The sequence below is a fragment of the Phytophthora cinnamomi genome (genome assembly GCF_018691715.1).
Source record: "Phytophthora cinnamomi strain GKB4 chromosome Unknown Contig58, whole genome shotgun sequence".
Lineage (NCBI taxonomy): Eukaryota > Oomycota > Peronosporomycetes > Peronosporales > Peronosporaceae > Phytophthora > Phytophthora cinnamomi.
In genome coordinates this window covers 503,305-517,346 of record NW_027150991.1, presented here as the reverse complement: position 1 = coordinate 517,346, position 14,042 = coordinate 503,305, and the positions used below count along the sequence as shown (strand labels likewise).

The 14,042-nt window shown below is 56.6% G+C and overlaps 1 protein-coding gene across 1 annotated transcript; it reads left to right on the top strand.

The window, feature by feature from the left end:
• Positions 1-3,301: 3,301 nt before the first annotated feature.
• On the top strand, positions 3,302-6,605 carry IUM83_14449 (Integrase catalytic core protein; the record flags this gene model as incomplete). Its single annotated transcript, XM_067939197.1, has 4 exons — positions 3,302-3,399; positions 3,554-4,084; positions 4,159-4,618; positions 4,692-6,605. 4 exons carry the CDS (start codon positions 3,302-3,304, stop codon positions 6,603-6,605), a joined length of 3,003 nt encoding a protein of 1,000 aa, XP_067787769.1.
• Positions 6,606-14,042: the final 7,437 nt, after the last annotated feature.

Below are 14,042 nucleotides of genomic sequence, written 5' to 3'. Positions count from 1 at the left end.
GAAGATCCACCGCGTTGACCGACGCGGACACCGAATTCGCAGCGCAGCTTGGGACTCGGACCAGTAGAGGCCGTCGATCAGGTCCGATGCGCGTTTGGGTCACGCGCCGAATGACGTTCTTCGGAAGATGGTCTCAAGTGGCATGGTGACGGGTGCGAAAATGCCGACATCGTCGAAGAAGTCAAGCCAGTGTCGTGGGTGCCAACAAGGGAAAATGGTGCAAAGCCCTTCCCAAGCAACCCGAACAAGCGCAAGTACAAGCCGTTCGAGTTCCTCCACTTCGACATCTGCGGGCCCATGGAGAAGAGTCGCTGGGTGGCAGCCGCTACCTGCTGCTCATCACGGACGAAGCCAGCGGCTGCATGTCGGGATTCTGTCTGCGAGCCAGGTCGGAGAGTGAAGGCTGCTTGCGCCGATTCATCACCAAGGTGGAGAAGCAATTCGATGCCAGGGTGAAGTTCGTGCGCCATGACGGAGCCAAGGAGTTCGCGACCAATTCGCTCTTGGCGTACTACGAAGACCACGGCATCGAAGTGCAGCCCACGGTTCGGTATGCGCACCAAACCAACGCGACGGCTGAACGCGCCAACCGAACCATCGTGACCATCGGCCGCAGCATGCTGCACTACGCTGGGTTGGACAAGACGTTCTGGGCGGAAGCAGCGATGACGGCGATTTACATCAAGAATCGTCTGCCGTCACCCAAGTCGCCCGACAAAACTCCGTTCGAGATCGTCTACAAGTCCAAGCCCAACGTCAAGCACATGCGGATCTTCGGGTGCAAGGCCTACGTTTTGACGCCGAAGGAGAAGCGACTCAAGTGGGACCCGAAAGCTCGTGAAGGAATTTTCATGGGTTACGAGGAGCGTTCCAAGGCGTATCGAGTTTATGACATCGAGGCGGGGCAGGTGGTCATCTCTCGCGATGTCACATTCGATGAGTCAAGCTTCGACGACTCCACGGCTGCCGATGGTGAAGAAGTCAACCGACTTACCGACGTTTTCGACGACATGCAAGTCTCCGAGGACTCCGGCACAAGGGTGTTCACGCAGGCGGGGAAGCGCAAATCGCGTCCGGACAACCAAGATCGCGACAATGTTCGGCGTCCTCGTCGCAGTGCTGGACTCGAAGAAGCAAGTGCGCCTGGACGCTCGGAAGACGAAGACCAACGGGAATCTACGGCGGCGCAAGAAGAAAAATCGGAAGAAGACGATGAAGACGGCTCGACTCCGCCCATGTTCTGGCGTGCAAGTGCGAATGCTGTGGAAGCAAGTGACAGCGCGGAGCCGAAGACGTTTCAAGAAGCTGTGAACGGACCAGACCAAGTCCAGTGGCGCAAGGCAATTCGCGCCGAACTCAAGTCAATGCGGCTGCGAGGTGTTTTCCGCGCCGCCAAACTGCCAACAACCAGCGCGCAGTCGGTACCAAGTGGGTGTTCAAGATCAAGCGCAACGCGGACGGATCGATCGAGAAGTTCAAGGCTCGGCTCGTCGCGAAAGGCTTCGTGCAGAAGTATGGCATCGACTACACCGAGACGTTTTCGCCCGTGGTCAAGTACGTCACGCTGCGAATGATCATTGCGGTTGCCAAGTACTTCGGATGGCCCATGGACCAGCTCGACGTGGTGACTGCGTTCCTGTACGGCTTGATGAAGGAGAAGGTGTTCTGCAGCGTGCCTGAAGGCGTGGAACTGGACGACGGTTTCGACTGCGTGGAACTGCTCAAGGCGATTTACGGGCTCAAGCAAGCTTCGCGAGTTTGGAACGAGACCTTCGACGAGTATGTGCGCTCCATCGGATTTCGCGTCTCAAGCTACGACCCATGCCTCTACATCAAGGTCGTCGACGGCGAATGCGTTCTGCTGCTGGTCTACGTGGACGACGTCTTGGTGACCGGAAGTTCGGCTGATCTGATCGCGGAAGTCAAACGCCAACTCGAGTCGCGGTTCGAGATGACCGACAGTGGCAAGTGTTCCTTCATCCTCGGGATCGAGGTGGTCGACAACGCGGATGGCAGTGTTACGCTGAGCCAAGCTCGCTACATCAACGACATCCTGGAGCGCTTCGGCATGCAAGACTGCAAACCCGCTGCAAGCCCGGTCGACATCAGCATGAAGCTGGTCTCAAGCGACGCCATGACCAAGTTGGACGCGCCATTTCGCGAGGCTGTCAGTGCACTCATGCACTTGATGACATCGACTCGCCCGGACATTGCGTTCGCTGTCGGCTACGTGCCACGCTTCATGGAGAACCAAGTCGCACGGAATCCGCTTCTCGCCGGGCAAGGACATCGACTTTCAAGGTTACTCGGATGCCGACTGGGCTGGTGATCTTAGTGATCGCAAGTCTACGTCGGGCTACCTGTTCCAAGTCGCCGGTGGACCGATCTCGTGGGGTTCCAAGAAGCAGTCAAGTGTATCGCTCTCGACAAGCGAGGCCGAGTACATCGCACTGAGTTTGGCGATTCAAGTGGGTCAAGCTGCTGCGAGATCGTTGCTGCGGAGTCACGCCCTACCAGCCGCGACGAAGTGCCGTTACTGCGGACTGCCAAACATCATGACCGACTTGCCGGACCACGCCACAAGGACTTGACGGCTGCGCTCGGCGTTCACGCGTGTTCGCATTGAGGGGCGTGTTGCAGGGTACTGAACGGCACTGTACCAGTTCGAGGTACCCGAACCGGTTAACCGAACCGGTCAATACGACCACGTTGATTAGACGTTAGAGCACTAGTTGATAGGACGCACGGCCGCGTGTCTTTAGCACTAGCCTAGGTGTAAGTTCTGGGACAAGCGGTGGGGTAGATATTGTGCGCTGCCCAGTCATTCAATCACTTCAAGTGGAAAAAGGCACACGCCAGTCAGGTGCACGAGGTACTTGACCACCAATCACGTCATGGTTCCGTAGTACGCCAAAGACAAAGGGTCCGAATCTGACTTGCGCTTGTTCGGGTTGCTTGTGTTGCAGGGTACTGAACCTTGGTACACTGTACCAGTTCCGAGGTACCCGAACCGGTTAACCGAACCGGTCCAATACGACCACACGTTGATTAGACGAGTAGGTTGATTGGACGAGTAGTGTAGAATGATGGTTGATTAGACGCACTAGTTGATAGGACGCACGGCCGCGTGTCTTTAGCACTAGCCTAGGGTGTAAGCTCCAACAATCCAATCACTTCTGAATTTCGATTCAACCCCCAAGTGACCTTCCTCGCCTCGCCCCAAGCCTCGGCGGTGTCCACGACCAAGTCGAACAGTGCAAGATCCCAGTACGACCTTCTTCAGGTTATGAGCCCAAGCACCATGTCCTCTGTCCAAGACACCAAGATCTCCATCGACAAGTTCAGCGGCGACAACTACGCCACGTGGAACCGCTACATGCGTGGCGTGTTCCTGACCAAGTCGGTGTGGGCGTCGTGAACCGCGAGACGAAACCAAGCTTCGCGGACACGAGGGCCAAGGACGACTACGTCAAGTCGAGCAACATCGCGTTCGGCCTGATGTTGCTCCACATGGATGCTGACTACCATCATGTGGTCGACGACTGCGAGGAAGCGTGGGTGGCCTGGACGCGACTGCGTTCGCTCTACGGGGGTCGCAGAAGGCTGGACGCATCTACCTGAAGCGCCAGCTCTTCAGCATGGAGATGGCAGAAGGCGGCAATGTGCTTCATCATTGCAATGAAGTCCTCAACATCAGCGCCAAGCTCAGCAACATCGGCGCCAAGATGGAGGATGAAGACGTGGCGATCTGCTTGCTCAGGAGTCTGCCCAAGAGTTTCGAGAACGTCGTTCTCAACTTGGAGATGAGCAACGCAGAGCTGCGCACTCAAGATGTGATCAAGGTGCTCACGAATGAGCACATCAAGCGGCAGGGCGAGAAGACGGCTCAGGTGAAGATTGAAGACGCTGCGAGGGCCTTCAATGCCGAGCGTGAAAGTCGCCACTGCACGTACTGCGGAAAATCGGGGCACGTCATGGAAAGTGCTGGACCAAGCAGAAGGAAGAGAATCGAGGTGCACGACGTGGCCGGTCTGGTCGCGGTGCGAACAACGTCCAGTGGCGTGACGACAGCGATGACGACTGCGTCGCGTTCGCGGTCTCTATGGAGTGTGGAGTCTCCAGGACCAACAAGTTTCAAGGCTCATGGGCGATCGACAGTGGTGCCACGCACCACATCTGCAACGACAAGGCCAAGTTTGTCGACATCAAGGTGTGCGACGAAGGTGAACTCACGGTCGCCAACGGCAACACGGCCAAGATCATGGGAGTCGGGACGGTCATGCAGCGGGTCACTTTGCCCAACGGCAAGGAGCGCGACATCCGCATTCAAGATGCACTTTACGTGCCAAGCATGAACAAGAACCTGCTTTCGGTGCCGCAGATCAACCGAAGCGGACTGTTCAAGGTGGTGTTTGATGGTGCTGAAATGCACATCGCACAGAAGAAGTCGAAGAAAATCGTGGCTTCCGCGGACCTGATCGACGGCCTCTACTGGCTCCGAGTCCCAAGCTGCGCTGCGAATTCGGTGTCCAAGGCGTCGGTCAACGCGGTGGATCTTCATGCGCGTTTGGGTCACGCGCCGAATGACGTTCTTCGGAAGATGGTCTCAAGTGGCATGGTGACGGGTGCGAAAATGCCGACATCGTCGAAGAAGTCAAGCCAGTGTCGTGGGTGCCAACAAGGGAAAATAGCACATGCGGATCTTCGGGTGCAAGGCCTACGTTTTGACGCCGAAGGAGAAGCGACTCAAGTGGGACCCGAAAGCTCGTGAAGGAATTTTCATGGGTTACGAGGAGCGTTCCAAGGCGTATCGAGTTTATGACATCGAGGCGGGGCAGGTGGTCATCTCTCGCGATGTCACATTCGATGAGTCAAGCTTCGACGACTCCACGGCTGCCGATGGTGAAGAAGTCAACCGACTTACCGACGTTTTCGACGACATGCAAGTCTCCGAGGACTCCGGCACAAGGGTGTTCACGCAGGCGGGGAAGCGCAAATCGCGTCCGGACAACCAAGATCGCGACAATGTTCGGCGTCCTCGTCGCAGTGCTGGACTCGAAGAAGCAAGTGCGCCTGGACGCTCGGAAGACGAAGACCAACGTGAATCTACGACGGCACAAGAAGAAAAATCGGAAGAAGACGATGAAGACGGCTCGACCCCACCCATGTTCTGGCGTGCAAGTGCGAATGCTGTGGAAGCAAGTGACAGCGCGGAGCCGAAGACGTTTCAAGAAGCTGTGAACGGACCAGACCAAGTCCAGTGGCGCAAGGCAATTCGCGCCGAACTCAAGTCAATGCGGCTGCGAGGTGTTTTCCGCGCCGCCAAACTGCCCAACAACCAGCGCGCAGTCGGTACCAAGTGGGTGTTCAAGATCAAGCGCAACGCGGACGGGTCGATCGAGAAGTTCAAGGCTCGGCTTGTCGCGAAAGGCTTCGTGCAGAAGTATGGCATCGACTACACCGAGACGTTTTCGCCCGTGGTCAAGTACGTCACACTGCGAATGATCATTGCGGTGGCCAAGTACTTCGGATGGCCGATGGACCAGCTCGACGTGGTGACTGCGTTCCTGTACGGCTTGATGAAGGAGAAGGTGTTCTGCAGCGTGCCTGAAGGCGTGGAACTGGACGACGGTTTCGACTGCGTGGAACTGCTCAAGGCGATTTACGGGCTCAAGCAAGCTTCGCGAGTTTGGAACGAGACCTTCGACGAGTATGTGCGCTCCATCGGTTTTCGCGTCTCAAGCTACGACCCCTGCCTCTACATCAAGGTCGTCGACGGCGAATGCGTTCTGCTGCTGGTCTACGTGGACGACGTCTTGGTGACTGGAAGCTCGGCGGAAATGATCGCGGAAGTCAAGCGCCAACTCAAGTCGCGGTTTGAGATGACCGACAGTGGCAAGTGTTCCTTCATCCTCGGGATCGAGGTGGTCGACAACGCGGATGGCAGTGTTACGCTCAGCCAAGCTCGCTACATCAACGACATCCTGGAGCGCTTCGGCATGCAAGACTGCAAACCCGCTGCAAGTCCGGTCGACATCAGCATGAAGCTAGTCTCAAGCGACGCCATGACCAAGTTGGACGCGCCATTTCGCGAGGCTGTCGGTGCACTCATGCACTTGATGACATCGACTCGCCCGGACATTGCGTTCGCTGTCGGCTACGTGTCACGCTTCATGGAGAACCCGCAAGTCGAGCACTGGATTGCGGTCAAGCGCATCTTCCGCTACCTTCAAGGGACCAAGTCGCACGGAATCCGCTTCTCGCCGGGCAAGGACATCGACTTTCAAGGTTACTCGGATGCCGACTGGGCTGGTGATCTTAGTGATCGCAAGTCTACGTCGGGCTACCTGTTCCAAGTCGCCGGCGGACCGATCTCGTGGGGTTCCAAGAAGCAATCAAGTGTGTCGCTCTCGACAAGCGAGGCCGAGTACATCGCACTGAGTTTGGCGATTCAAGAAGGCAAGTGGGTGCACAAGCTACTGTGCGAGATCCTGGTTGCTGCACGCGGAGTCACGCCCGAGTTGAAGATTTTCGAAGACAACCAGTCGTGCATCAAGATGACCAAGAACCCCGTCAACCATGGCCGCGCTGTTGCAGGGTACTGAACCTTGGTACACTGTACCAGTTCCGAGGTACCCGAACCGGTTAACCGAACCGGTCCAATACGACCACACGTTGATTAGACGAGTAGGTTGATTGGACGAGTAGTGTAGAATGATGGTTGATTAGACGCACTAGTTGATAGGACGCACGGCCGCGTGTCTTTAGCACTAGCCTAGGGTGTAAGCTCCAACAATCCAATCACTTCTGAATTTCGATTCAACCCCCCAAGTGACCTTCCTCGCCTCGCCCCAAGCCTCGGCGGTGTCTACGACCAAGTCTCCAAGTGCAAGATCCCAGTACGACCTTCTTCAGGTTATGAGCCCAAGCACCATGTCCTCTGTCCAAGACACCAAGATCTCCATCGACAAGTTCAACGGCGACAACTACGCCACGTGGAACCGCTACATGCGTGGCGTGTTCCTGACCAAGTCGGTGTGGAGCGTCGTGAACCGCGAGACGAAACCAAGCTTCGCGGACACGAGGGCCAAGGACGACTACGTCAAGTCGAGCAACATCGCGTTCGGCCTGATGTTGCTCCACATGGATGCTGACTACCATCATGTGGTCGACGACTGCGAGGAAGCGTGGGTGGCCTGGACGCGACTGCGTTCGCTCTACGGGGGTCGCAGAAGGCTGGACGCATCTACCTGAAGCGCCAGCTCTTCAGCATGGAGATGGCAGAAGGCGGCAATGTGCTTCATCATTGCAATGAAGTCCTCAACATCAGCGCCAAGCTCAGCAACATCGGCGCCAAGATGGAGGATGAAGACGTGGCGATCTGCTTGCTCAGGAGTCTGCCCAAGAGTTTCGAGAACGTCGTTCTCAACTTGGAGATGAGCAACGCAGAGCTGCGCACTCAAGATGTGATCAAGGTGCTCACGAATGAGCACATCAAGCGGCAGGGCGAGAAGACGGCTCAGGTGAAGATTGAAGACGCTGCGAGGGCCTTCAATGCCGAGCGTGAAAGTCGCCACTGCACGTACTGCGGAAAATCGGGGCACGTCATGGAAAGTGCTGGACCAAGCAGAAGGAGAGAATCGAGGTGCACGACGTGGCCGGTCTGGTCGCGGTGCGAACAACGTCCAGTGGCGTGACGACAGCGATGACGACTGCGTCGCGTTCGCGGTCTCTATGGAGTGTGGAGTCTCCAGGACCAACAAGTTTCAAGGCTCATGGGCGATCGACAGTGGTGCCACGCACCACATCTGCAACGACAAGGCCAAGTTTGTCGACATCAAGGTGTGCGACGAAGGTGAACTCACGGTCGCCAACGGCAACACGGCCAAGATCATGGGAGTCGGGACGGTCATGCAGCGGGTCACTTTGCCCAACGGCAAGGAGCGCGACATCCGCATTCAAGATGCACTTTACGTGCCAAGCATGAACAAGAACCTGCTTTCGGTGCCGCAGATCAACCGAAGCGGACTGTTCAAGGTGGTGTTTGATGGTGCTGAAATGCACATCGCACAGAAGAAGTCGAAGAAAATCGTGGCTTCCGCGGACCTGATCGACGGCCTCTACTGGCTCCGAGTCCCAAGCTGCGCTGCGAATTCGGTGTCCAAGGCGTCGGTCAACGCGGTGGATCTTCATGCGCGTTTGGGTCACGCGCCGAATGACGTTCTTCGGAAGATGGTCTCAAGTGGCATGGTGACGGGTGCGAAAATGCCGACATCGTCGAAGAAGTCAAGCCAGTGTCGTGGGTGCCAACAAGGGAAAATGGTGCAAAAGCCCTTCCCAAGCAACCCGAACAAGCGCAAGTACAAGCCGTTCGAGTTCCTCCACTTCGACATCTGCGGGCCCATGGAAGAAGAGTCGCTGGGTGGCAGCCGCTACCTGCTGCTCATCACGGACGAAGCCAGCGGCTGCATGTCGGGATTCTGTCTGCGAGCCAGGTCGGAGAGTGAAGGCTGCTTGCGCCGATTCATCACCAAGGTGGAGAAGCAATTCGATGCCAGGGTGAAGTTCGTGCGCCATGACGGAGCCAAGGAGTTCGCGACCAATTCGCTCTTGGCGTACTACGAAGACCACGGCATCGAAGTGCAGCCCACGGTTCGGTATGCGCACCAAACCAACGCGACGGCTGAACGCGCCAACCGAACCATCGTGACCATCGGCCGCAGCATGCTGCACTACGCTGGGTTGGACAAGACGTTCTGGGCGGAAGCAGCGATGACGGCGATTTACATCAAGAATCGTCTGCCGTCACCCAAGTCGCCCGACAAAACTCCGTTCGAGATCGTCTACAAGTCCAAGCCCAACGTCAAGCACATGCGGATCTTCGGGTGCAAGGCCTACGTTTTGACGCCGAAGGAGAAGCGACTCAAGTGGGACCCGAAAGCTCGTGAAGGAATTTTCATGGGTTACGAGGAGCGTTCCAAGGCGTATCGAGTTTATGACATCGAGGCGGGGCAGGTGGTCATCTCTCGCGATGTCACATTCGATGAGTCAAGCTTCGACGACTCCAAGGCTGCCGATGGTGAAGAAGTCAACCGACTTACCGACGTTTTCGACGACATGCAAGTCTCCGAGGACTCCGGCACAAGGGTGTTCACGCAGGCGGGGAAGCGCAAATCGCGTCCGGACAACCAAGATCGCGACAATGTTCGGCGTCCTCGTCGCAGTGCTGGACTCGAAGAAGCAAGTGCGCCTGGACGCTCGGAAGACAAGACCAACGTGAATCTACGGCGGCGCAAGAAGAAAAATCGGAAGAAGACGATGAAGACGGCTCGACCCCACCCATGTTCTGGCGTGCAAGTGCGAATGCTGTGGAAGCAAGTGACAGCGCGGAGCCGAAGACGTTTCAAGAAGCTGTGAACGGACCAGACCAAGTCCAGTGGCGCAAGGCAATTCGCGCCGAACTCAAGTCAATGCGGCTGCGAGGTGTTTTCCGCGCCGCCAAACTGCCAACAACCAGCGCGCAGTCGGTACCAAGTGGGTGTTCAAGATCAATCGCAACGCGGACGGATCGATCGAAGTTCAAGGCTCGGCTCGTCGCGAAAGGCTTCGTGCAGAAGTATGGCATCGACTACACCGAGACGTTTTCGCCCGTGGTCAAGTACGTCACGCTGCGAATGATCATTGCGGTTGCCAAGTACTTCGGATGGCCGATGGACCAGCTCGACGTGGTGACTGCGTTCCTGTACGGCTTGATGAAGGAGAAGGTGTTCTGCAGCGTGCCTGAAGGCGTGGAACTGGACGACGGTTTCGACTGCGTGGAACTGCTCGACTGCGTGGAACTGTTCAAGGCGATTTACGGGCTCAAGCAAGCTTCGCGAGTTTGGAACGAGACCTTCGACGAGTATGTGCGCTCCATCGGTTTTCGCGTGTCAAGCTACGACCCATGCCTCTACATCAAGGTCGTCGACGGCGAATGCGTTCTGCTGCTGGTCTACGTGGACGACGTCTTGGTGACTGGAAGCTCGGCGGAAATGATCGCGGAAGTCAAGCGCCAACTCAAGTCGCGGTTCGAGATGACCGACAGTGGCAAGTGTTCCTTCATCCTCGGGATCGAGGTGGTCGACAACGCGGATGGCAGTGTTACGCTGAGCCAAGCTCGCTACATCAACGACATCCTGGAGCGCTTCGGCATGCAAGACTGCAAACCCGCTGCAAGTCCGGTCGACATCAGCATGAAGCTAGTCTCAAGCGACGCCATGACCAAGTTGGACGCGCCATTTCGCGAGGCTGTCGGTGCACTCATGCACTTGATGACATCGACTCGCCCGGACATTGCGTTCGCTGTCGGCTACGTGTCACGCTTCATGGAGAACCCGCAAGTCGAGCACTGGATTGCGGTCAAGCGCATCTTCCGCTACCTTCAAGGGACCAAGTCGCACGGAATCCGTTTTCGCCGGGCAAGGACATCGACTTTCAAGGTTACTCGGATGCCGACTGGGCTGGTGATCTTAGTGATCGCAAGTCTACGTCGGGCTACCTGTTCAAGTCGCCGGCGGACCGATCTCGTGGGGTTCCAAGAAGCAATCAAGTGTGTCGCTCTCGACAAGCGAGGCCGAGTACATCGCACTGAGTTTGGCGATTCAAGAAGGCAAGTGGGTGCACAAGCTACTGTGCGAGATCCTGGTTGCTGCGCGGAGTCACGCCCGAGTTGAAGATTTTCGAAGACAACCAGTCGTGCATCAAGATGCATTCGAGTACCATTCAAGCATCCTTCAGGTTGACCGCGTGTTCGCGCTGTTGCAGGGTACTGAACCTTGGTACACTGTACCAGTTCCGAGGTACCCGAACCGGTTAACCGAACCGGTCCAATACGACCACACGTTGATTAGACGAGTAGGTTGATTGGACGAGTAGTGTAGAATGATGGTTGATTAGACGCACTAGTTGATAGGACGCACGGCCGCGTGTCTTTAGCACTAGCCTAGGGTGTAAGCTCCAACAATCCAATCACTTCTGAATTTCGATTCAACCCCCAAGTGACCTTCCTCGCCTCGCCCCAAGCCTCGGCGGTGTCTACGACCAAGTGAACCAGTGCAAGATCCCAGTACGACCTTCTTCAGGTTATGAGCCCAAGCACCATGTCCTCTGTCCAAGACACCAAGATCTCCATCGACAAGTTCAACGGCGACAACTACGCCACGTGGAACCGCTACATGCGTGGCGTGTTCCTGACCAAGTCGGTGTGGAGCGTCGTGAACCGCGAGACGAAACCAAGCTTCGCGGACACGAGGGCCAAGGACGACTACGTCAAGTCGAGCAACATCGCGTTCGGCCTGATGTTGCTCCACATGGATGCTGACTACCATCATGTGGTCGACGACTGCGAGGAAGCGTGGGTGGCCTGGACGCGACTGCGTTCGCTCTACGGGGGGTCGCAGAAGGCTGGACGCATCTACCTGAAGCGCCAGCTCTTCAGCATGGAGATGGCAGAAGGCGGCAATGTGCTTCATCATTGCAATGAAGTCCTCAACATCAGCGCCAAGCTCAGCAACATCGGCGCCAAGATGGAGGATGAAGACGTGGCGATCTGCTTGCTCAGGAGTCTGCCCAAGAGTTTCGAGAACGTCGTTCTCAACTTGGAGATGAGCAACGCAGAGCTGCGCACTCAAGATGTGATCAAGGTGCTCACGAATGAGCACATCAAGCGGCAGGGCGAGAAGACGGCTCAGGTGAAGATTGAAGACGCTGCGAGGGCCTTCAATGCCGAGCGTGAAAGTCGCCACTGCACGTACTGCGGAAAATCGGGGCACGTCATGGAAAAGTGCTGGACCAAGCAGAAGGAGAGAATCGAGGTGCACGACGTGGCCGGTCTGGTCGCGGTGCGAACAACGTCCAGTGGCGTGACGACAGCGATGACGACTGCGTCGCGTTCGCGGTCTCTATGGAGTGTGGAGTCTCCAGGACCAACAAGTTTCAAGGCTCATGGGCGATCGACAGTGGTGCCACGCACCACATCTGCAACGACAAGGCCAAGTTTGTCGACATCAAGGTGTGCGACGAAGGTGAACTCACGGTCGCCAACGGCAACACGGCCAAGATCATGGGAGTCGGGACGGTCATGCAGCGGGTCACTTTGCCCAACGGCAAGGAGCGCGACATCCGCATTCAAGATGCACTTTACGTGCCAAGCATGAACAAGAACCTGCTTTCGGTGCCGCAGATCAACCGAAGCGGACTGTTCAAGGTGGTGTTTGATGGTGCTGAAATGCACATCGCACAGAAGAAGTCGAAGAAAATCGTGGCTTCCGCGGACCTGATCGACGGCCTCTACTGGCTCCGAGTCCCAAGCTGCGCTGCGAATTCGGTGTCCAAGGCGTCGGTCAACGCGGTGGATCTTCATGCGCGTTTGGGTCACGCGCCGAATGACGTTCTTCGGAAGATGGTCTCAAGTGGCATGGTGACGGGTGCGAAAATGCCGACATCGTCGAAGAAGTCAAGCCAGTGTCGTGGGTGCCAACAAGGGAAAATGGTGCAAAGCCCTTCCCAAGCAACCCGAACAAGCGCAAGTACAAGCCGTTCGAGTTCCTCCACTTCGACATTTGCGGGCCCATGGAGGAAGAGTCGCTGGGTGGCAGCCGCTACCTGCTGCTCATCACGGACGAAGCCAGCGGCTGCATGTCGGGATTCTGTCTGCGAGCCAGGTCGGAGAGTGAAGGCTGCTTGCGCCGATTCATCACCAAGGTGGAGAAGCAATTCGATGCCAGGGTGAAGTTCGTGCGCCATGACGGAGCCAAGGAGTTCGCGACCAATTCGCTCTTGGCGTACTACGAAGACCACGGCATCGAAGTGCAGCCCACGGTTCGGTATGCGCACCAAACGAACGCGACGGCTGAACGCGCCAACCGAACCATCGTGACCATCGGCCGCAGCATGCTTCACTACGCTGGGTTGGACAAGACGTTCTGGGCGGAAGCAGCGATGACGGCGATTTACATCAAGAATCGTCTGCCGTCACCCAAGTCGCCCGACAAAACTCCGTTCGAGATCGTCTACAAGTCCAAGCCCAACGTCAAGCACATGCGGATCTTCGGGTGCAAGGCCTACGTTTTGACGCCGAAGGAGAAGCGACTCAAGTGGGACCCGAAAGCTCGTGAAGGAATTTTCATGGGTTACGAGGAGCGTTCCAAGGCGTATCGAGTTTATGACATCGAGGCGGGGCAGGTGGTCATCTCTCGCGATGTCACATTCGATGAGTCAAGCTTCGACGACTCCAAGACTGCTGATGGTGAAGAAGTCAACCGACTTACCGACGTTTTCGACGACATGCAAGTCTCCGACGACTCCGGCACAAGGGTGTTCACGCAGGCGGGGAAGCGCAAATCGCGTCCGGACAACCAAGATCGCGACAATGTTCGGCGTCCTCGTCGCAGTGCTGGACTCGAAGAAGCAAGTGCGCCTGGACGCTCGGAAGACGAAGACCAACGTGAATCTACGACGGCGCAAGAAGAAAAATCGGAAGAAGACGATGAAGACGGCTCGACTCCGCCCATGTTCTGGCGTGCAAGTGCGAATGCGGTGGAAGCAAGTGACAGCGCGGAGCCGAAGACGTTTCAAGAAGCTGTGAACGGACCAGACCAAGTCCAGTGGCGCAAGGCAATTCGCGCCGAACTCAAGTCAATGCGGCTGCGAGGTGTTTTCCGCGCCGCCAAACTGCCCAACAACCAAAAGGAAGGTCGTTTGAGCACTAGATGTCAGAATGCAAAGTGATTGATTTAGGTCCTTAGTTCGCGAACTGCGTGCTACCTCTAAGCCTACTGGATATTCCTGCTGGATACACTCTACTGGATTCCTAACTGGATAGAAGGTCCTTCAGCCAATCAGCGAGTGCCACGTAGATGCCCATCCTGTACCCACAATCTTGTACCCACGCGTCCCATCATCAGCGTCCTGTAATCCTCGTCCCATCATCAGCGTCCCGTAATCCTCGTCCCATCATCACACGAATGATGGCGGCACCACTGAGTGAAGGTCACACCGGTACC